Source organism: Ilyonectria robusta, assembly GCF_021365365.1.
Source record: "Ilyonectria robusta strain PMI_751 chromosome Unknown BGZ61scaffold_35, whole genome shotgun sequence".
Lineage (NCBI taxonomy): Eukaryota > Fungi > Ascomycota > Sordariomycetes > Hypocreales > Nectriaceae > Ilyonectria > Ilyonectria robusta.
In genome coordinates, this window is record NW_025764469.1 from 23,044 (window position 1) to 46,780 (window position 23,737).

General features: G+C 50.9%; 6 protein-coding genes across 6 annotated transcripts; 3 read left to right on the plus strand and 3 right to left on the minus strand.

Moving 5' to 3' along the window:
• The first annotated feature begins 2,276 nt into the window (after positions 1–2,276).
• On the plus strand, positions 2,277–2,631 carry BGZ61DRAFT_463471 (uncharacterized protein). Its single transcript, XM_046247402.1, has one exon. The coding sequence runs from the start codon at positions 2,335–2,337 to the stop codon at positions 2,578–2,580; it is 246 nt and encodes an 81-aa protein (XP_046096322.1). The 5' UTR covers positions 2,277–2,334; the 3' UTR covers positions 2,581–2,631.
• A 9,138-nt stretch (positions 2,632–11,769) lies between these two features.
• BGZ61DRAFT_368673 (uncharacterized protein) lies at positions 11,770–12,079 on the plus strand (the record flags this gene model as incomplete). Its single annotated transcript, XM_046241909.1, has 2 exons — positions 11,770–11,916; positions 11,987–12,079. The coding sequence occupies 2 exons, from the start codon at positions 11,770–11,772 to the stop codon at positions 12,077–12,079; spliced, it is 240 nt and encodes a 79-aa protein (XP_046096323.1).
• Positions 12,080–15,061: 2,982 nt separating this feature from the next.
• Positions 15,062–16,892, minus strand: BGZ61DRAFT_432410 (aldehyde dehydrogenase domain-containing protein; the record flags this gene model as incomplete). Its single annotated transcript, XM_046243879.1, has 4 exons — positions 15,062–15,275; positions 15,414–16,302; positions 16,362–16,761; positions 16,831–16,892. The coding sequence occupies 4 exons, from the start codon at positions 16,890–16,892 to the stop codon at positions 15,142–15,144; spliced, it is 1,485 nt and encodes a 494-aa protein (XP_046096324.1). The 3' UTR covers positions 15,062–15,141.
• Positions 16,893–18,369: 1,477 nt separating this feature from the next.
• Positions 18,370–19,100, plus strand: BGZ61DRAFT_463480 (uncharacterized protein; the record flags this gene model as incomplete). The annotated part of the gene is made up of 2 exons (XM_046247403.1): positions 18,370–18,769; positions 18,815–19,100. Coding segments are annotated over exons 1-2 (577 nt in total), but the record flags the coding sequence as incomplete, so codon positions are not given.
• Positions 19,101–20,027: 927 nt separating this feature from the next.
• Positions 20,028–20,192, minus strand: BGZ61DRAFT_368695 (uncharacterized protein; the record flags this gene model as incomplete). The annotated part of the gene is made up of 1 exon (XM_046241911.1): positions 20,028–20,192. The coding sequence occupies one exon, from the start codon at positions 20,190–20,192 to the stop codon at positions 20,028–20,030; it is 165 nt and encodes a 54-aa protein (XP_046096326.1).
• A 2,360-nt stretch (positions 20,193–22,552) lies between these two features.
• Positions 22,553–23,677, minus strand: BGZ61DRAFT_463488 (Alpha/beta hydrolase fold-1). Its single transcript, XM_046247404.1, has one exon. It carries the CDS (start codon positions 23,519–23,521, stop codon positions 22,757–22,759), a length of 765 nt encoding a protein of 254 aa, XP_046096327.1. The 5' UTR covers positions 23,522–23,677; the 3' UTR covers positions 22,553–22,756.
• Between the last annotated feature and the right edge of the window lie 60 nt (positions 23,678–23,737).

Consider the following 23,737-nt stretch of genomic DNA (forward strand, 5'->3'; position numbering starts at 1 on the left):
AGGCCAGGGCGTCAATGGCCTCGTGATCGGCTCGTCTCAGGAGAGCCCTAACGCGGTACCAGTCAAAACAGCGACCATACGTACCTGGACTTCCATTATTGAGTGTATATCAGCAGTCGGGGTTGCCCTCCATCCGCTCGTTATATTCAAAGCGAAGAGCATCCAAGAGCAATGGTTCCGAGGCGATTTTTTAAAGAAGCACCTTGGCTGGCAAGTTACCTTCTCAAAAAACGGCTGGACGAGCAACTCTATTGCATTAGAATGGCTTGAGAAGGTGTTCATTTCCCAAACGACTCCTGCAGATCCAGCTGATGCCCGTTTATTGATCGTTGACGGCCATGGCTCGCATGCAACCGAGGAATTCATGGCTATATGTTACCTGAATAATGTTTATCTTCTCTTTTTACCAGCACATTGTTCTCACATACTCCAGCCTTTAGATCTCGGTTGCTTTTCTAGTCTGAAGACGGCATACCGTACTTTAGTTGGCGAGCATACCGCTCTGACGGATTCTACCCGGGTTGGGAAGCAAAGGTTTCTCGATTTTTATGTAAAAGCCCGCCAAATCGGTTTCCGGAAGGAAAATATTCGATCTGGATGGCGGGCAGCTGGGTTATGGCCTGTGAATATAAACAAACCGCTCGCCTCGCGTTGGGTGATGGTGCTCACGGAGTCGGCACCACCTCCCCCAGAAGCTCATAATATCGTAACGCCTAAACGTGGCGGGGATGTTGTGAAGCTTTTCTCTGCCAAAAGCAGCTCTCCCTCTTCACGGCTCTCAATTCGGAAAGCGGCTGCGGCGTTAGACAAGGTTGCAATCGAGCTCGCGATGAAGGACCGCGAGATTGAGCGGTTACGCGCGCAGCTTGACGCGGCGCAACCGAAGAAAAAACGTAAAATCAGGCAGGATCCGAATGAATGCTTTATAAGCCTCGCACAGATACTTGCAGAGACCAATCGCGAGCCTGATCAACGTGTTATTCAGTCGCAGAAAGGCGAGCTTGATTGTATTGTGGTGGATGGGAAGAGTAGCTCGGAGTCGGAGGAAGATCCGGCCCCCGTGCGGCGGTCAGCCCGCGTCAGGCAACCTACAAAAAGATACTTTGAACAGGATTTTAGTAGCGAAGAGAGCAATTAAGAGACTATTAAATACTGTTTTCTTTGCATTTTTAGCTATTTATTTGACGAAGTTGTGTTGAAATATAGTAAATAGATTGATGGATTATCTGAATCTTAGAGATGGGTCGGGGGGGTCGGTTACATGGGTGGTTGACTTACTGTACATGCCACCTACCTGTAATGGCGGGGCTGGTATATCTTAACGCCGCCAGGCGGGTTTTCGCTACTCAGATAACATGCACTTAATCATCTCTCACGTTGCAGATATTCTTCCTGGAAATCGGCAAGGTGGCCCATTCGAAACTATAAAATTAGGTTACTGTTAGGCCGATGGTTTCAGTTGCAAGATACTTGGTTTGCCTTAGACGAACGCAGTGCTGGGCTGTACCGGCTAACATATCTTAGCACCGCGTCGAAATTTTCCCCAAACGCGCGTGTCAGCGTTGGGCGCCGTTGGATGCGTTGGATCGCGTAGTTGCTGAATTGGCACTCTGCAGCAGGCCACAGATTCGGAAAACGTTGCCTAAGGCACCCCGAATCTTGGACGGACTAATAGTCAGACTGTTAGTCTGCGACCCTCGGACTGGACTACTGGTCGGTCTAGTAAAGTCAGACTGAACCGTCAGTCCAGTCCGAGAGACGTAGACTGGACCGTCAGTCTAGTCAAAGAGACGCAAACTGGACCAATAGTCCGTGGACTATTGGTCTGGACTGCAGTTTGGACTAATAGTACAGTTTTTGGTCTGGACTATTAGGAGCTCTGCTTTGTGTACTGCGACGGCGAGAATCCCTTCTTGGAGGGAAGCACCATCTTTCGAGGCAGAGGGGCCCTCGTGGATGCATTTGATCCCGAGTTTGAGCGGCCCTATGCCGGCGATATTCGGTTGTTTGTTTCCTTTAAAGAGCTACACAACTCAGTGCATCTTGTCACTGAGTTCTTGCTCCTCAGATAATTCTCATCAATTGACTGATGCCATCAAATGATCCCTGTGGAGCCAATTGTCTGACAAACGGTTGACACGGTAACATTTGGGCCGAGTCGCTGATTGGCTCAAATTTCCCGACCACCAGAGCTAGGGTTGGTCAGGGTTAAGTTAGGGTTACGTAGAAAATGGGCTCCTCGTCAAGAAATTTAGTTGATTTGAACCGTGTGCCTATCCTAAGAGTTGCTTAACACCAACTGATAGCCAACATCAAACAAACCTACCTTGAAGGATGGCCGCAACACAGATTCGGGGCTCACCCACCGATGCTGCATTTCCCCTATTCGCGAAACTTCCAGCAGAGTTACGCCTCCGCATCTTCCACCACGCTCTCGAATGTGCAACCAGGACGCGGGTAATCCGCGTTGCCGTCTATTCACGACTATTCAAAACTGTTGAACGTAGCCCACAGCCGCGGGTCCCGCGGTTGTGGCCTCAGGCAGCCAGGGCCCTTACGGCCCGGAATAGCGTCGCCTAGCTAGCCTAGTCAACTCAACCCAATACATATCGTTGACCTCACAACAAAAACCATGCACGCCTGCGTTAGGATCAGTGGCAGCTTTTGTCAGCAACATGCCAGATGTAAACGCTATAATGAGTGCAGCCCTGAGGATGGTGGCAATTTCTCGATCTGTATGACGGATGGCTATTTTGCACTTGAGGGAAACCAGCTCGCAATCCCTGACCAGTGTGTCCATCAACCAAGTAAAGCAAAATTTGGACCCTCTACTTGACTTGGTTGACGGGACCCCCTTGCTTTACTTGGTTTACTCGGTAGAGAGGCTTGCTTTGCTTGGTTGGTTGACGTTACTCGACTATTTTCCATTCCTTATGTGGCTCCGGTGGTAGATCTATGCTAACATACCGCTTCGAAGCAGGTGCTTTTGGCATTCAATCGCTGCTACAGTGTCCGAATTAAGCCGATTTCGTTCATCTGTGATAACCTTCTTTGTCTGTGAGAAAACGCGTTCACACTCGGCGCTCATTGCTGGGCAACTGAACAAGTCAAACGCCATCTTGGACAGGATGGGGTAGTCAGATGTATGGCGAACCCACCATTCCAGAGGATCCTCAACATCCAGATCAGCCTTATTAGTCCTGGCCATAAACTCATCCAGCTCAGATGTCAGTTTTGTCCGCTTCCCTCGTGTGGCTGACGCCGCAATGGCAGCAAGCCTCTGACGACGCTTACGAGCTTGCTGGAGTGGATCAAGCCTCGCCCCGTTATCAGCAATAGCCTCCTCCTCCTCCTCCTCCTCTTCCTCCTGCTGTCGTGCTCCTTCTATTAGGTCCACTTCCGCAGCTGCTTCCTCGTATTGTGCATAAGCCTCCCGCACCACTCTCTTCGCCCCGCTGATCCATTGCTTGTTGTGACTCCATTCAAGCTCGAAGTAGGTAAATTTGTTTGCCGGATGCAGGGCAACTGCACATCGGTATGCAGGCGTGGCATCTGTGAGGCCAAAATATTCTTCAAGCTTGATGCGAGCAGCATCAATAGCATGGGAATAGTATGTTGACACCACGTCAGGGTGATCATCTGCAAACTTCCCAGCCTCCTGGAGCTTCTTGAAAAGGACATCAAGCGACTCGATCGTCTCGTGGAGGGAGCCATGCGATCCTTCTAGGCCAGCTTTGTTTGCCCGGCCTTCCATGCGCTTTGTTAGGTCTTTGAAGGGCTTTAAGATATTGAGGAAGTGGCCCAGATCGGTCCAATCTTGTGGAGTAAGGATATCCTGTGAGATATCATATTCTCCGTTGGTATCGTTGTAGTTGAGGAAGAATAGATCAATGGCGTGGCGGAGTTTCAGAGCTCTTTCAATCATGGAATATACAGAGTTCCAGCGGATCCCGCCATCGACCAGGACTCTAGTGTAGAGGCTCTCGATGCTGCCTTCGTCGTACGCCTGCAGAACGTACTGTTTCAGTCTCTCTCGTCGCTGGTCGCTTCTGTTGATCCACGTACAGAAGTTGTGGAGCTTGCCGATAAAGCTTTGCTTCTTCCATATCTCAAACCGCTCGTCATCAGATGCGCCACGGAGCCGTTGCTCCAGCTTGCTAACGCCCTGCCCAAAGAGGAGAGCTTTGACGATGAGATTCAGCATATGGCCGACGCACCGAAGGCGACTCTGACGATTGATTGCAGGGTACTGCTTTGCTAGCTCCTGAATGCATGTGTCATTATTGCTAGCGTTGTCCATCATAAAGAAGCCAATGACTGGGGAGATATCGTAGAAATCGATGACTGTTGACAGCACCTTGGCAATATTCTCGCCGGAGTGAGGGCCTTTCAGAGGGGGAAGATCCAGAAGAGCTGTCTGTAGCTTATGTCCTTCATCCAAGAAGTGAGCAACAACAGCTAGATAGTTTGTCCCTTCTTCAGATGTCCACGCATCCGTCGAGACGTGAATCTTGCTTGTGGTGAGATGGAGCTTTTCTCTCAGCCAAACACGTCTCCCAGCATCACCAAACCATTTCTCTTTGACCCAGCTACTAAGAGCTGACGGGCTCTTGGGCAGAATCTTGTCGCTGTCTTCCAGATAGTTGGTAAAAATCTCATAGGTGCGTTGATGGGTTGCTTGACGGAAGGTGAGATCAAGATCAATCACCCAGTCGGTAAAATCGTCTTTAAATTGCAGGTCGTTGAACACCAAGCGCCGGCCTCCGAGGTATGATGTGAGATTTGTTGCGCCCTTGGCTATGCTGAAGGGGTTGCATTCTGCTGCCTTGTAGCCAAATTCTTCCAGCCTGTGCTGATGTTTCAGATGGTATATAATGCTGGTCGTGCTCTCACTGGCAAAGAGCGCAGTATTGTGATGGCCACTAACGTGGCAGTATTTGCAGAGCCAGTACTTATTGTCTCCGTCCGTTGTAAGCTGTGCGCCGTGTCTGTAGATTGCTGAGGGTTGGGATTTGGAGTTGATGGTGCGCTTATGAGGCTGACGATATCGGATGGATGGCACTGGCTTCCCATCGTAACGGATTTTGTCCCACTCGACAGGGAAATGGCATTGAGAAGCTTTTGGCACCTCTCTTTCGTGGGAAACGGTTGCGGGAGAAGCGCCATGAAGTGGCACACTGGTTGGAGTTGAGACCGAGCTAGGGGTACTGGACTGAGCAGAATCGATCGGCTCAGAGGGAGTCCTAGGGGGTGTAGCCTTTCCGAACCTTCCCCGAGGCTGAAACATTGGAGTACCATGATGCCATTCGGAAACAGAAGAAACTGCACTGGGACGAATTCCTGGCAGAAGATGTCAACATATGGAAGGCGGCTACGTACTTGAAACCCGGAATATGCGCTATGGACGACAGAGTGCCCCCTTTGAAGAGACAAGACGGCTCCACCACGGTAGATAGGGTGGAGCAGGCAGAGGAGCTGCTCAGCACGTTCTTCCCGCCGTTGCCGGCCAGGATTGAAGATGAAGGCGACCGACCGCAACGGACGGAAGTGCACATGCCAGACCTCACCATGGAGGAAGTTGAACAAAAAGTGCTAGCAGCGAAACCTTGGAAAGCGCCTGGAGAGGATGGTCTGCCAGCAATGGTGTGGAAACAGCTTTGGCCAGTGGTTAGATACCGAGTCTTGCACCTCTTCGACACATCCCTCAAGGATGGTGCGGTACCCCACCAGTGGAGGAGTGCGAAGATCATCCCGCTAAAGAAAGCAGACAAGGGAGACTACACAGTGGCCAAAGCATGGAGACCGATATCGCTGCTGTCGACACTGGGCAAGATACTCGAGGCAGTCGTTGCAGAGCGGATATCCTATGTAGTGGAAAGCTATGGATTGCTGCCCGCAAACCACTTCGGGGCAAGGAAGCGAAGGTCAGCCGAACAAGCACTGGTTCTGCTGCAGGAGCAGATCTATAAGGCATGGAGGGCCGGCAGGGTGCTCAGTCTGATCAGTTTCGACGTCAAAGGCGCTTACAACGGAGTGTTCAAAGAACGACTCCTGGAGAGGCTGAAGGCGAGAGGCATACCTGATGGACTGGTGAGATGGATTGACGCCTTCTGCTCTGGACGAATGGCCACCGTGGTGGTAAATGGACACACGTCGCAGCTACGGGAGCTGCCACAGGCAGGTCTCCCGCAAGGATCACCGCTGTCGCCGGTGTTGTTCCTGTTCTTCAATGCAGATTTGGTGCAGAGAAGAATCAACGCAAAAGGTGGTTCGATGGCATTCGTGGACGACTACTCAGCCTGGGTGGTGGGATCAACAGCGGAGGAGAATCGAGCCGGCATCCAATCAATTATAGACGAAGCACTGGGCTGGGAAAGACGGAGCGGTGCGACGTTCAACGGAGACAAAACGGCCATCGTGCATTTCACTCGAAACGCCGCGCGTACCAGCGACAAACCGTTCATGATCAAAGGAAAAGTAGTCAAGCCCAAGGCGAGCGCCAAGATCCTGGGAGTGGTCGTGGACGCGAAACTGCGGTACAAGGAACACATAGCTAGAGCCGCTGCAAAGGGGCTCTCGGCTGCTATGTGTCTGAGAAGACTGAAGATGCTGTCACCGCGGACGGCGAGACAACTGTTCGTAGCAACAGTAGCTCCCACCATGGACTATGCGTCCAGCGTGTGGGCGCACTCATGTGGCATTAGAGAAGCTGCTTGGCTGGACAAGGCACAGATGATCGGAGCACAGGCGATCACGGGAGCTTTCCGGACCGTCGCAACGGCGGTGGCAGAGGCCGAAGCTAGCATCCAACCGGTGCAAGAACGGCATGCGCAAGCAGCAACAAGGTTCTGGATCAACCTCCGGACCCTTCCCAGGACACACCCGTTGGCGACACTGAAGGTGATGAAAGTGTGTCGCCGATTCGTGTCGCCGATGCAGAGGATTGCTCAAGTACAAGGGGAAACAGCCACTGAACGAATAGAGATCATTCGGGAGTACGCGTTACCGCCATGGAGAGACCGTATCCCGGTGTCGTGCGACCGTGACCGGGAGAGAGCGGTGGAAGAAGCAAAGAGGGTGGATGGCATAGTCATTGCCACCTGCTCCTCGCAGAGAGAGGGCATGGTAGGCATGGGAGGTGTCGTACGAGATACGGCCCTCAACAATGCCGACGAACTAGTGGCCAGCTACTCCATCACTCTTGGGTCGACGGAGGAGCTGAACCTATACATAGCCGAGCTGGGAGCTATAGAGATGGCGCTGAGATGCATGCCACTCGGACTGCGTCGACGGACTATAACCGTCGTGACGAGCAACCGTTCCGCACTAGAAGCCATACGGCGGCCGCGTCAACAATCCGGCCAACAGGCCATTCGGCAAATCTACGACCATGTCGGGCGCCTTGAAGACGAGGGCAACTCTCTCCAGATGATGTGGGTTCCAGCAGGCGAAGAAGACTTCGCACTAGGACCAAAAGCCAAAGCAGCAGCCCGGCGGGCCACTGAAAGAGACTGCAGACCAGATATACCACTGTATCAAGCAAGATCCACGAGGATAAGACTAGTCATAACCAAGCAGCAGCAAACAAGAATGCCGCCAGGAAGAGCTGGGAAATACTCGACGACGATAGACATGGCACTCCCTGGCAAGCATACCCGTACTATATATGACCTGCTGAAGAGGAAAGAAGCAGATGTGCTGATCCAGCTCCGCACCGGAATGGCAAGACTAAACAGCTTTCTGCACAACATCGGCGCAGTAGAATCGGATATGTGCGAATGTGGTCAAGCATCCGAGACAGTTAAACATTTTCTATTCAGATGCACAAAGTGGACAAAGCAACGGGAAGGCATGCTGAAATGCCCACAAGCAAAGATGGGAAACCTCTCGTTCTTCTTGGGAGGAAAGGCAGCGTCTGACGATGACAAATGGGCACCAGACATGCGGGCAGTACGGGCGACGATCAAATTTGCCATTGCAACGGGGAGGCTTGACATGGACCAGAAGCCTCAGGCACACTAACTATTCAGATTGAATCCTACTAACATCATACAGTCTCATTTTGACAGACCGGGCTTCAGCTGCTGAGGATAGGATGCTGAACACTTGGGGAAATTGGCCTTCAAGCAGGCCTGTCACGGCATATACACCAGATTGGACCAGTTAGTAAAAGTGAAATTTTGGGGCTTCGGGTGATTATGGAAGAACTGTACGAAACGAAAATAGCTTAGCGCAAAGGCCCTCTGGGGTGTGTCCCCCCGGGCGAAATAAAATCCTTACCTTACCTTGGTTGTTGGACACACTGTCCCTGACCCGGCATTAGAACAGGCTCTACTGAACATCAACCTTGCTTGTCGCGAAGGACGCGGCGCCGTTCTCACCCGATATCCGAAGGCATTTCGCGTTTACAACTGGAACTAGCATGTCGATTATCGTCGGTCCCTACTGGTCCGGTGCGATCCGGCGAGGGACGTGCTTCTCATCACGAATGTGCCAGATCTTACTGGCGACCACACAAATGATGCACAACCTCGAGAGTCTCGTGAGAATGGACTCTGTAGACGAATTCCAGATATTGATGAGTTTTTCCCACAAGATGCCAGCCTATTTGCGTCTTTTCGCGACATTGTTTCCTCCTTCAAACACGTGGCATTCCTCTACGGTGGACACCGATCATATGTTAGACGCCGATCATGCGTTCCTCGTCGGTTAAGGACCTCACTCAGTGATGACGAATTGGTCCGGATACAGAGAAGAAGGGATGTGACCAGAAGCGACCCCTTCAGGTACCTACTATTGTTCTTCGAGTCGCTGCGGACTGTGTATATCTGGCCTGAATTGCAGTATTGGCAAGACGTTCATAAGGACGCGATCATGGTTGACGACGTCACGAGCCTTGTGATTCCTGATAGTGGCGACAGGTCGGATCTCAATAGCATTGCGGAAGAAGTTCAAGACGAACATGAAGATTATGCACGTATCCATAATTCTCACAATGCGGATGGTCATGAGCACTGGGTACCCAAGTCAAAGCCTTGTCTCGGAAGGGTGGGATGTTATGCTGCGGCTGCTTGGTTGACAGATGATGGTAGGTCCCATACTTGGGCATTGTAGAGTAGAGGGAGCTCTACCCACTTCTCTACCCTACCCAGGTAGAGGAGTGGTCCTCTACCCTACCCGGGTAGAGTGGGTAGAGTGGTGGGTAGAGTGATGGGTAGAGTAGTGGGTAGATGGTGGGTAGAAGATAAGGTAGGTAAGGAAGGTAGATACTGTATATATGCTCAATTCTTCAAAATATGCCACTTTATATCATACATCCCAATCCTCCTCGTCGAAATCAATATCCATCTCATCCATCTCCACAGCCTCTACAATCATCCCTAGCAGCTCCTCCGAAGAGATGAGCTTCCTCGCAAACCAGTTATCCATACACTCTAACCTCTGGAGGTTCTCTGGCGATAACCTAAGCCTATCCCAGCTCTGTGTACGGCGTGCGCCCGAGAATTGTTGTTCTGGTTCAGCGGATGAGGGTGCGATTGAGAGGATATTGACGGCCATACGGTGGAGACGAGGATAGCGCCGGCGCTGCTCTGGAACTAACTAGGGTTCCGTTTTTGACGGTCAAAAACGGTATTTGACCGTCAAATACCTAAAGGGGGTTTTTGGCAGTAATTTATGTCAAAAACTCCTCCCAATTTAGGCTTAGTGCCTAGCCATATTAGGATTAGTTGGTACACGGAATAGGCTTAGTGCCTCGAATCACCAATGCAGCGCACAAATCGTCACCAAATTCTCTTCTTCGGGGTTGAAAAGTAAAGAACAATGTAACTGTCAGAATGAGCAACAAAGGCTGTCGCCCTAAGACCCATGGTGTTCATGAACACTTTGTAAAGAGGCTCAAGTAGGTCAAAGATAATCCAGCGGAACCGATAGTTATCAAAAACTGGGAGACAGTTGATGTTGCTCGGCTGATAAACACTGATAAAGATAGAAAACGCCTTCCAAGACTTCTATTTTTGTCGACGGCTGGGTTTGGGAAGAGACTGATTTGGGAAATAGTGGAGAAAATATGGACGTCGGCCAATGAGAGGTTTTCGACATGTAAAATACCTCGAGGTTTCTGACGTCAAAAACCGTGGTCAGATAGGTAAATTACCGTTCGGTAAATTACCTCAACGGAACCCTAGTGAGCTAAACTTTGTAAGCCTATTGAACAAAACCAATTAGCTTAGTTGGGAGACCGGGTTTAGGACTGTTGAATGCTCATGATAGCAGGAGACGTCTATGGTTGAGTGTCACCTGATATCCGCATTCTAGACAATTTAACTTTTTGCCCATGTGCTACCACGAAGAAATATCTTGCTGTTTCGCGCGCCTCTGACCATCTCACCGCGGTATGGCCTAGAGTACAGCCAGTCTGAGTGCAAAAATCAACGGAGCGCTACCCAGGTGCAGGCAGTGTGGGCCAAGTAGTTCTGTACGTATCTCGGTCGCTTGTTGACGCATCTAATGTTGCATGACAACGCCACATAGCTAGTTATAGTGATGAAGTTCGTCGTCATCTCACCACGTGCAGCATCTGACGTCGGCTTAGGGCGCCGTCAAATGGCCAACGACAACGGTGACGAGGAGTGGCAGCCGCAGCCGTCCTAGCCTGCTCTTCCGCTTGGAAGATTGAGGTGATGGCATTAGCCCTGTTGTAGTAATCTGGAGCGGATGGCCGCTCCAGCACTCACACCATCTTCACATGCTAATAATTGCCAAATATCAGGTTTTTAATTCAGGGATAGTCATATTATTGTAGTATTGCAGACCAGTCGGAAAGTTTCGAGCTACCTTGCTGTAGTCTTAGAATAGCAGAGGCAATGTCATCCAATGGACTTGCAGTTGGATGATTTTTAACTCTTGTCGAGTTGCGAAAGGGTGCTATAGGTCCTTTGGTAGCACTGTCAGGTGTCGCCAGGATTCTTTCCAGGTGCATACAGGACGTCACCTAGGTGCAAAACAAGGAAACACACGCGAAGGGGGTTACTTTTTTACTCTATTTAATTATTTCTTTTGCTTAAAGAACTATATTCCAAATCAGATAGAGCGATTAGAGTTATATTATCTTGCGCAGAAATTTTCCAGCATTTAGATTTGTAAGTTTAAGCATCAAATCAAGTCAAGAGGCAATAGAGAGTTTACTCACCCTATAGCTGATGTTTCAAGTAGCCGCTGGAAAGCGTGTTCTACGTCGTTCGGGGCGGTGAGGGGTTGGGGAGTCGACCGGGCCGAAAATACCTATCTCCCCCCTCCCTTGTCCCGCTCGCCGATCACCCGTCTCCCCATGATCAGCATCGTATCGCACGGCACTCAGCACCCAGCCTCCACCAAACACACGCCGGGCTAGGGTCTCAGCACACCCGTGGCTTGCAGCAACTCCTAGGCATCTAAGGGAGCTTCCCGAGGAGACGGTGCCGACGGTGCAGACGGTGGAGGGCGGATAGAGCCTGGGGAGAGAGCCAGGTCCCGAGAGGTGGCGTGGGACATCGCCTCCACACCATCTCGGGCCTGTCAGCTCGTGTTGAGCGCGCCCGGGGGAGCAGACAGATCAGATCGACAGAGAGACAGAGAGGGTAGCTGAGAAGCATAAGCATGGCCTCGAAGATGAGTATATAAAGACTACGATATTCCACCTCAAACAACCAAAGCCTCTCGCTCAATCTTCTCACTCACTCAACTCACTCACTTACACACTTCCTCACTCCCAACCACCAAACCATCATCATGAAGATCTCCGTCGCCATCGTCGCCGCCCTGGCCTTCTTCGCTGCTGCCTCCCCCGGGAAGCCCAAGGGTTGCACCCCCGGCACCTACGCCTGCACCAAGGACGCCTCCAGCTGGCAGGTCTGCGACGTCTCCCGCAAGTTTGTTGTACGTTGCCTCCTCCTCTCTCTCCTCCCCTCGACGAGAAGAACATCAAGACACTGACCAACATTTCTAGTTCGCTGGTACTTGTCCCCCTAAGACCGTCTGCAAGTTCTTCCAGCCCAGCCTCAGCCCCTACTGCGTCCCCTCCGACTTCGAGTTCCCCTAGACGCACCTTCACCAATATCATCCACGCGCTACGGCAACTGCCCAAGTGAAGGCAAGCCGCCTCCCTCCTCTTGGTCCGCACATAGAGCTTGCTTTCTCCTTCTTCATCACTCTTTGTCCTTGGGATATAATCTTTTTATCGGAATACATAGGCTTCTTCAGTCTGGAAGCTAAGAGGGAAATAGGGAAAGGGGTTTTGGTTGGGGTATATGGTTTCATGCTTGACATGAGTTACGACCCTTCTCTGTTCATCTACACAGATATATATGAAAGGTTGGGGCCACGTTATTAGATAGGTAAAATTAGCAGCGTCTGCAATCTACCGCAGTACCCCAAGCACAATAATCCCTTGCAAGTGAACTCTCACATATCAACTCGCTCTTCGCCCCCTCTCTGAACCCCTTGACATTGTGGTGGTGCTGACAGGCGCACTGGAGTTTTAATGACAGCAGGGCTAGCCTGACATATTAGCTACTACTTAAAGTGACTGCACCATCCAAGTCATTGGATGGGCATGCTTTTTCCCTTCTTCAATTTTGAACTTTTAGATTTGCACTGTCTTTCCCTATGACCCTAGACCAGCTGTCGCAGCAGCTCATGCCACTTTATTTACACTCTTTTTCTCTTGGTTGCATTGGGAAGCATTGGATCACATGCTTCAACCATCCAGTCAATCTATTCCTCCAGCCAGTCTCAGCTGATTCCCTCCTTCAGCTGGATCCTTCTTGGGATCCCAGACTCTCTCTGTCTTTGGCTGGTCTGCACTAAAGTGCATCTCCCACTAACAAACCAACCACAATTCACTTCTAACGCCACAATTGCAAAAAAGACCTTTCTTAATGCATATAGGCAGGCTAGAGAAAAGGTCTTTACTAAATAGAATATTTTAAGTGGCTGGAAGGCAATAGGGCTCTGGCCAGTTAATATCTCTCGCCCTCTTATGAGCCGATTTTTCTTCAAAGAGCAGCAGGAGCGTGAGAAACAGGCCACAGCTCTGAAGACACAAGGAGCTAGGCCAATCATGTCCCGAGACATCGAGGCCTTATTGGCTAAGACTCCAACTCATTCAAATCACATTCGTGCGCTTGCAAACGAGATATTCAGGGGGGGGCATGATGGGCCAACGAAACGCCTCTTATTCCGCTCAATTGGAAAGGGATTTGACAGGGTTTCCTTTCTAAACACACTCTTACAAGCCGAAAATGAGAGAATGCAGGCTCGAATTACTAGTCTTCGACCAGTTAAATACGCTAAAGTCAAGCTGGCACCCAATGAGAAGTTCGTTCGAATTGAGCAGATCATTCAAACGCAACAACGAATGTGGAAGCTACTAGAGCCAGTTGAGACCTCTGAGCAGATGCAATTGGCTCCGATAGAGGATTTTATGTTTGATTGGGCACTATTTGAGTAATCCTAGTTTAATTGAACCAATTATCTATTAGAGTTGTTGAGATATCTTTCATCTTGTTCTTGGTGTTGTGGTTGAGCCATTTCGGTGACGAGGGTCAGTCACTGGGGGGGGGGGGGGGGGTCAGTCACAAGGGTGGTTGACTTACACTGTATTTGTTGAATAGTGGCAAGGAAGGCTGCTGAATACTGCTGAATACTGCTGAATACTGCTGGAAGCTGCTAGAAGCTTCGGGGAAAATCGCCTCGTTGCCCCCTGTGGCTAATATCGCCACCAGTGGCAAGAGCTGATAAATCAAGGCATATATATAGCAGGCTTCAAACACTCCAGCAAAACGCACAGAACATGAATACAATGACAATTCACCCAAATATCTGACAGTATTAGTGGAGTTAGCTTTCGTTACAACTTGCCCTCTTCAGGGAAAGTTGCCTCCTTTTTGAAGGACTAGGAAGATATGATTGGCTGACATGCTAGATTGATAGAGAAAAACGGAGTCTGACTCTCAAGTGGACAAAGGCATCCATCATGATGTTTTTTACTTAAATTGATTTGCTTTTTACCTTCATACTGATTATTATTTAACTATGCTTTCTATTTAATCATTTACTTTACCTTATTCTCCATTTGCTGCTGCGTTTATATTTGCAACCAATTGAGTACAGCAGTCCTCCCTCTCTTGCTCTTTCTTGTGAACAGCCTCTAGTAACTGTATTCTAGCTATCTAGTCCAGGATGCTATTTACATCAAAGATAAAGAAGAAAGAAAGAAGTTCCTAAGTGCCCCTGAGCTATGGAACGATTTCTCGACGACCCTGGTGCGCACAGCCTAGGACGTCTTGCGGCACAGCCGCAAGGATATGGGCCCTGGCCCGTGACATTTCTATCTTTACTCCACTCGCCTCACTTCCTCTTCATTGGGTAGGTATTAGTTGTGTCTCGTCCACTATCAAAGTACATCTCAGCACCATCAAAGGGTGGGAGGTTTAAGCCTCTACTAGGCTAGACAAGTAGCTATCCTCTAATACAGTTGCTATCTTCAAATTACAACTATAGCGAATAAAAATTGTTTTAATTATAACACTATATTACTTGCTTAGCATCACTTAGAAAAAATCAGATAGCTTAGATTGAGTTAGGTAGATTAACATTATGTGGGCTGATTGCTATGTTACATGTACCGGTAAGAGGTAAGGCAGTTACGCCAGATCGAGGTGATACAAGTGCCATACAAGAGACAGATATCTGAAGGGAAGGGAATTCTTGATTGATAGTAGCTAAGATGTGTAAAGGAACACTTATGCCCAGGTACCGGGAGTAGTAAGGTGTGGAGATGAGGAGCAAGGTGTGGGCTGCATGGCCAACTGATAGAGTGTTCTGCAACAGTGTTCCCTATCGGCCGCCGTAGACAGTAATAAGATTTAAGGTTGATGTGGGGTGGGTCCGAAGACTCAGCTCCTCACGACCTTTGGCGAAAACGCTGTCACCAAATTTGGCAAATGGCTCATCACGAACAGGACAACGAAATGCTTTGACAAATTTCTGGCATTATTTATCAGAAATGCTGCAAAACTAAGGGGGATCATATACAAATTCGTCACACAGTTACAAGGCCGCTCTATCAACTTCCCATTTCCTTCAATTTGATTTGACTTCTTAATTGTCGTAGAGCATGATACCGACGGACTTGTTCTGGGTGTAGTTGGCCAGAGCAGCCTCTCCAAGCTCGCGACCGATTCCAGATTCTTTGAAACCTCCGAAAGGCAATTGGTGATGAAGCATATTATAACCTTTAGCGCAGCAATTAACTTCTTTTGCTTCTTTTCACGTTTTTTGGTGTTGTTTTGACGATGTTGTGGTGTTTCGAAGTTTTTGACGTTTGCGGGAAGGGAGGTGACAAGGGGGGTTAATCAAGGGGAAAAACTTACAGTTGACCCAGACGGTACCGGCCTTGAGAGTGTTACTGACGCGGATGGCGGTGTTGATGTTCTTGGTGTGGACGGCAGCGGCGAGACCGTAAGTAGTGTCATGAGCGAGATCAATGACCTCCTTCTCATCCTTGAACTTGGAGATGGCGCAGACGGGTCCGAAGATCTCCTCCTGCATGATCTTCATGCTGGGCCTGACATCGGCGAAGATGGTAGGCTTGATGAAGTAGCCCTTGTTGCCGAGACGCTCACCACCAGTGATGACGGTGGCACCCTCGTCCTTACCGGACTTGATGTAGCTCATAATACGGTCGTACTGGAGCTGAGAGACCTGGGGACCCTGGAAAGTCTCCTTAAGGAAGGGGTCACCGACCTTGTTCTCCTCAGCACGCTTCTTGAAGGCAGCCAGGAATTTGTCGTAGATGCCCTCCTGGACGTAGATACGGGTACCGGCGCAGCAGCACTGACCGTGGTTGTAGTAGATACCGAAGTTGACCCAGTTAATGGCCTCCTCAATGTCGGCATCATCAAAGACAATGTTGGGGGACTTGCCACCAAGCTCAAGGGTGACCTTCTTGAGGTTGGATGCGGCAGCAGCCTTCATGATGGTTCGGCCGATGACAGTGGAGCCAGTGAAGGCAATCTTGTCAACATCCATGTGGGAAGAGAGGGCAGCACCGGCAGTCTTGCCGAAACCAGAGACGAGGTTGAAGACACCAGCGGGGAAGCCAGCCTCCTCGATGAGCTGGGTGAAGACGAGGGCAGAGAGGGGAGTCAGCTCAGCCGTCTTCATTACAATAGTGTTGCCGGTGGCCAGGGCAGGGCCAATCTTCCAGGCAAGCAAGAGAAGAGGGAAGTTCCAAGGGATGATCTGACCGCAAACACCGATCTGGGGAAGCTGGAGTCAGCGCCGGCAGTGTGAAAGGATGGAGTGCGGGGAGAACTCACGGGCTCGGGGCGGGTGTAGTGGAACATGCCGGGAGCAATGTCAATGGTCTTGCCCTCAATCTTGTCGGCCCAACCTCCGTAGTATCGGATGCAGCCAATGACGGCGCCGACATCACCGCGGGCGTTGGTGATGGACTTGCCGTTGTCGAGAGACTCAACGGCGGCGAGGAGCTCCTTGTTCTTCTCAGCAAGGTCGGCGAGCTTGAGCATCAGGACGCTTCGCTCGTTGGGGGTGGTCTTCTTCCAGACACCCTCAAAGGCCTTTCGGGCGGCGGCGACGGCGAGGTCGATATCCTTCTCGTTGCCCTCGCAGACGGAGGTGATGACCTCCTCAGTGGAGGGGTTGATAACCTCGAACTTCCTTTTGTCAACACCCTCAACCCACTTGCCGTCGATGTAGCTATCTCAGTGTTAGTGACTGTAACTGGATGAATGCCCTCAAGTATATTGAGGAGACTCGAGGACGTACAGGCCAATGGGCTGCTGGTAGCTACCAGTAACGGGGGTGGAGAGCTCGACGGCCAAAGCCATTGTGTCTGATGTGTGTGCATGCGGATGTTGATGCGAGAGAGGAGAAACGGACTGGGCATCTTGGGGTAAATCAAGGCTGTTGTATACGGAGTAGTATAATCTGTAATACCGCTAGCCCTGTGTCGCTTGGAGAGGGGGAAGAGGGGCGCGGTGCACTCACAGAACGTGTCGTGCGATGGAGACGTCTGCTCAGCGTCATGGGCATGTCAGCTCCAGGGTTGCCATTGGCCTATCGACGCTACGGCTAGGCCTACTGAGGAACTGGAAATGTCAGTCCACTGCCGACCGCATCTGCCCGATGCTCAGAACATAAAGCGGGCACATCTTCCATTCAAATTGCATCACGAATGGTTTCTGAAACAGCACGACACTTGTCCGGTTTGGAAACTTTGCTACATGCCGCGCGCAGCCAGCAGCTCGAGGCAATCGTCTGTAGCCGAAAGACGCGATCCATCTAGGGTCAGAGAATCCAGAGTCCCGTAACCGGGCTTCGTCCATCACGGAGAGGATCAGCTCGCCCCTCTATGCCAAGCATTACAAAATGCAAACCGACATGCACACACTAACAAACAAGCAGGCAAACACGCAGCAAGCAAACAATGATGAACCGAGGAGACGTTCTCGCGGGGTTTCGATCTCGTTCAGATCTCGATCGAGGCCATGCGCTACGGGCTCACTACGGACTGGGTCGAGCATGTGAAGGAGAACCGTAGCCTGAATAAAGAGGTTCTGGACTTTGCCGGCTTTTCAAAAGTCATCCATCGGGCCTAGGTGACGGAATAGAGCATTTGTGTGGTAAGAATGTTGTCACGACCATCACCCCACCTATGGTTGGGCAACCTCGTTTCAACCAGTTTTGGGGTGCGTGAACGGAATTTCCCGTTACGTCATGTCCACGTAACTTCTTAAATTCTCTGCCTTCTCTTTGCCCATGTTATTCCTCATACCTCATTCGAACATGTGAATTAGCTGGGCCAGCCTTGCTATAGCATGCAGGCATTCGCGATCGTAGTGCCGGTTGGCAATTCCGGTCGCCGTGTGTGTACCCAAGAGGGAGGGTATCATGATGACCTCACAGACAGATGATGAGAAAGGCAAGCGAGGCTTGAGAACAAGCTGGGGCTGCTTCTATCAGCGTCATTTTCTCCATTTCATACACCCCGTCTGGCTGTTACATTTCTAAGCCTGCTCTTTAGGCAGCTTTAAGCAGGAAATATCGACCGCAACAAAGTCAAGCATTTCCACAACATCCCTATACGCAAGAGTTTGGAACATGCGACCGACATGTCAACCCAACACGACACTGCCAGGGAATGCCTCAACATCGTTCTCACCAAGCAGCGCGATCGTATCGAACATTAACTCCCCGAGTCAACCAAGCCGGCAGCAGCAGGGCCAGCACTGACTCCACCGTTGCGCCGTCCTCGTTGTCTGAGCCTTCCCAATCTTGCGCCTCGCTCGTATTCTGTGCTGCTCTCTTCCTGTTTCGCCTACCACTCTTCATCATTGCCTTCTCCGCCTACTTCCTGGTCCTGCAATGGGTTCACCCCGGCCCTGTCGGCAATAAACTGTGCCTATGGACGCTTATGGCCATTCTAGGTGTCTGGTGGACCGACCTGCAGATCGACAGGGTAATGCCCGGGTCGCTGGTGCAACAGCCGCTCTGGCGCCTGCCGCGCCCCGGCTCCATCATAGTCGTGTCTACCGCTTATCCTATCGATGCTATCTTTCTTGCCGCAGTCTTTGACCCAATCTTCACGATCCTACACCCGAGGTCGCGGCTTGTGCGGGAGCTGTCCCTACTTCAGGCGATCTTCCGCGTAAGAACGAACGAGACCTTACCGTCAAACCACGCCAATCTCACCGACCTGAAAACCGTGCTTGAGAGACATCCAGACTGAATCATTGCATTGCTAGCTGAGTACAGCGCGACGAATGGTAGCGGTACAGTACCTAGCACGCTAAATCTCAGCGATACGGTCAGAATTTTCCGCATTAACATACAATACTTGCCAGCGGATGTATCGACGCCAGTGTCTAGCACGTATCTTGCGTTGCTGTGGACTCTGCTCTCTAGGCCTATGCACCGCATTCGCCTGCGCATTGCGGATGGTGTGACTAATGATGGTACTTCAGGGGTGTCTGACAAACCGAAGCGTCCCAGGAATATCCCGCAGGGCCTCACACATATTCCCCACAGTCTTCATGGTGGCAGAAAACTGTCGCGGAGCTCCTTCCGTGAACACCTCATCTAAACCTTCACCCTGCTTCTGGAAGTATACAGAGCGTTGGTGAGTCTCCGTGGGCATTCTAGGGCGACATGCGAACCATTTTTGGCTTATCTCGACTGCGGTGGCTCTTATATCTGTGGCCCATTCGGCTTGTCTCTGTACCAGGAGGTCGCGGGTGTTAAGGCGGCGCGGGTGGCCCATCCAGTTCTGACTCGGGATGCCTCCGGGAGCTGGTGTAGGTCAAATGCCGAGTTTTGTGGCTATGTGGGTCCGAATCGCATAGTTCGCCGTGTTCCCGGCCGGAGACCCAGGTTCCAGGCAGGTAAAAACCCGGAGGTCTTCCCTTACCAGGCGACAGGGGTCTGTTGACCTTGGTGATGAGGGGCCGGTTGTTGGGGAACTTGCTACTAACCCCACGAGATACCGCTGTGAAATAGCAATGTGGCAAAGAAAATTTGTGAAATGTAGTCTTTGTAAGGGCTTTGACGAGACTGAGACAGAACCTGATGAAATTGGCTATGTAATCTAGTTTTCGTGCCCTTTAGGCTTAGCCCCGGGCGTGATAAAACTTATGTATGTATGTAACCTATTCCCCAGGACCCCCTCAACGAACGTCACCGGCCGCGGCGTGCTCGATTGGGCGGGTTTCCGTTATCACCAATACTTCATATATCTCTAGATATAACCTCGCCTCGAGAAACATACTGCCGAGATTCAAGCGGACTGACCGTCGAAGGACCAAGACACTTCTCCCAAACCAAACCCAAACCAAACCCAAACCGATGTAGTCCAACATTAACGGCCCCGCGCAGAACCAGGAAGGAAAAATCGAGAGATGAGAGCTGCTTCTTTGGCTCGACAATACAGGAAGGATGCCATTAGACTGGAATCCCAGGAGCTTGGTTCAGCCACAACATAGTGGGCAGGTCTCGGGCAACACGATGTAGCGCTCATGGGGGCCCTTAGGACAGGCATTTTTTTGATTTCCATCGGTGGAGGTCTTGCAAAAGTGAATCCCGGGATCCATGCAGGATGTGTAGATGTAATAGTTTTTGGTAAAGCCACACATGGTTGTCGTAGATGTGTAATTATGAACTGCGATCGACTTGTTAGAGTGGGTGAAGTTGTGGCTGGCCACCTTCCGGAAAGGACAAGCTCAATAACAGGGCGGTTGTAACTTGCGGTGGACGAGGGAGAGTTGGGATTTATTGATGATGCAGACTGGTTATTGCGACAGCATGCGTTGAGATAGGAAATTTGGATGAATGAATAAACTTGGGAGCCGGCAGGGAGTCAACGCAGGTACGTAGGCTTGTGGCGTGACCGATGTCGCGGCGTATATAAATAGGTCTCTACCATCGTAACCAGTGAAGGCGTAGGAAGGGTTTATACCGAGAACGACGAGAGACAAGCGGGCTATATCAGAACATGGAATACTTAAAAAGCAGGGTGGGTGAGAGAGCCATGCGGTTGGATGGAGGAGTGCTTGGAAGTGGTGGTGGTCGTGGAGGAGCAGATGTGTCATGAATTCGGAGGGTAAACGCCACGGCGGCAATTTCGTACCCCATCAGAAGGTGTTGGCAGGCCTGTTTGGCAGGTTGTGACAGGCTTCGGCTGGCTTTGGCGTGGCCACCTCAACCTTACACAAGTACCACCATGCAACCCGTAGTGGTGACTGTCAACTTGACCCTCCAGAGGATTCGGAGGCTTTGGATGCCATGGGACCCTGTTGACGCACCGACCCTGTCACCCAACGTTACCCCTCACTGAGATGCACTGCAACACCGTATAACCCTAATCCCTCTTGCCCGCCCCGCCGCTAGCTTGCCGATGATCCGAGTGGCGCCGCGTTAAAACGGATCAACTAGGGGCGCATGGGAGATAACCGAAGAGTTTGTTGCCTTCGGGACTTATTTTCGGTGTACCAAGTAGGACAGGGAAGGCCCTTGCCCCGATGTAATACCATGTCACTGCCCTCTCGAGCTGTACGCTGTCCCGGCGTTTGGTTGCATTGTAGAGCCACTTCTGCAAGGCTCATGAATCTTTCGTTCGGATCCTGGCGTACTTTGCGGCGTTTCGGTGGCTCAAGCTGTTCCAACCTAGTGCGTAAGCTAGCAATTTCACGGTCCTTCAAAGCCAACTCAATACTGCGCTTGTCTAGTGCTATACTAACCTTCTGAAATACTCGTCGTGTATGTTGGCTTCTTGTCTCGCTTCTGAGTATTTTTATGACGTCCTGGCTCTTCGTTGGGGTCGAGATGTCGCTGGCGGTTTGAGCAGGGGGGGTTGACGCGCGCGGGGCCACTACCCAGCGGTTTGATAGTGCTTTTAGCCGGCTCTTTGGATATAGACCAGTTGCTTTTCCATCCAGACTGAATATTCGGCTTGGAAAAAGCAATTTCATGAGCTTCTGCATAAAATTCGAGGAATCTTGCCTTGCCAAGCTTAGTTTCATCGGTCAGAGCCACAAAGTTGCCCACCAAACGTCGATATGTTGCCTTCAAGCTCGAAAAGCAACCCAAATCCAAAGGATGTGTGACATGGGAAGTATGCGCTGGTAAGAAGAGCAAATAAACATTGTTGAGAAAGCATTCTGTCATAAATTCGTCCGTAGTATGAGAACCGTGGCCGTCGACAATTAACAACCGTGCCTGGGATGGATCTTGGGGGTCTGTCTCGGGCAAGATCTTTTCCAGCCACTCAAGAGCTATATCGTTACTTGTCCAGCCATTTTCTGAGAAGAATACTTGCCAGGTAGGGTGCTTTTCGAGGAATTGGTCTTTGAACCACTGGTCTTGGATACTTTTCGCCTTGAAGATGACGAGCGGGCTGAGGGCGACCCCAGTGGCTGAGACACACTCGATTATAGAGGTCCAAGACCGTGAAATGTTCTCCGGATAGCCATGACTTCTCGCTTCGTGCGGCTCAAAAAAAGTTACACGGCCGCCTTCCCGGATGAAAATGGGAATGAGGTCCTCCATCCAGCGGACCGAGCCATCCTTGCCGATGTGCATTGGCATATCCCTTAACAATGGGTACATGCAACGGACGCTATTGATCACTCTTTGTTGCTCCATTGACCATGGACGGGTGTTGAAGAATGCCTCATAGGCGATAGATGGAGTCCCGGGATTTCTCGGGTCCCTGTTTTCGCTGTGTGCTGTCACTCACTGTAGGTTGAAGGCGCTTTATAGGATCTCGGGAAGTCGATGTGCAATGGGAGCCCGCCTGGCTAGGCTCACTTATGTTCTCTTCTTTGCAATGTGTTGCGGCAGAGGACGAGTTTTTTTGAGACTGATCCATGTTGGCTTAGTTTGTACACTGTACTACCATAAGTGGATGAATATCGTCAGTGCAGGTGTGTAGGAGGCGCTTGAGCACCCTGAACAAAATCTGCGCAGAGTCATTCTCATTACTCGCAACGTAGATCCGCCAGCCAGTTTTTGACGCGCCAATGCTTCCAATTGATTCATTCTAGCTCTAGGGTGGCGGGCGTTGCGCATTCTCCCGGGTATTCTTTGTGAGCAAGCACAGGAACGTTGAGTACAATTTGCCTTCACATAGATTTGACGTCTAGCTGTCTAATCTGAAGTTTGCCATGTCCTCCATATGATTGCCATCGTGCTGCCCATCTCAGGCAAATGCCTCAAGTGCCTCGAGCAAGACCTTGGCTGTTTCCTCCGGCTTGCTCAGCATTGGTGAATGGCTACTCGCGATCTCTCGCAATGTCACATTACCTCCCTCAGCCTGCGCACCCTGAACAAAAGCTCTCTGCGCCTCAATTGGCAGAGCCTTGTCCTCCGTCGTGGCGAGATACCAGACCGGAACCTCCTTCCAGCCTGCATAGCCATCTGCCGCGCCGGTCGTGAAAGCCTTTAGGGCTTGTTTCTGCAGTCGTCCGACCCAGTAGCCTCCTTCTTCTGATGGGAGATCGTGATAGAACAGCTCCTTCGGGTTGACCTTTATGGTGGCGATGCCCTGCTCCCAATCGCACTCCCAGGTTGGTGGTGGATTACCGCCAAGGCCATCCAAGAAGGTCACTCCGGAGACCATGAATCCAGTGGCGACCATGAAGAATCCAACGACATGGCCGGAGTTTTCGTTCTGGGACGAGGGCTGTTGCGGTGTCAAGCCTTTTATTGCGCTGCTGCCGACAGCGCCACCGTAGGAGTGCACCACGACGACAACGTTTCGCCCTTGTGTAGTTTCCGCGACAATGGCATCTCGAACAGCCCTGACGTCGTCCGAGAAGTTTGCTGAGACGTCTCCTAAGGTGGTAGGGAGAGCCACGGGGACACATTTGTAGTGCTCGGCCTCCATTGCTGACACGACTTTTCCCCAAGTGTCGGGGCCATGCCATGCTCCAGGCACGAGCACAAGGGTGGGTTTTCGAGGCATGATTGGTGAGTGAAGTGGACGAAGATGTGAGAGAGCCTTCAGCGTGAGCGTGAGTGGTGGCGAAAATGGAAGCTGAAGTCTTTGAGGAGAGAACAGGAGAGTCGGGAATATATTGGCCTATCACGGGGCGAACGTGGGTATGGGTCAACAACGTAGTTGTGCCTTGAGGGAGGAAGTATGGAGATGCCACAATGGGCGGATGCTATGTACAGAGCG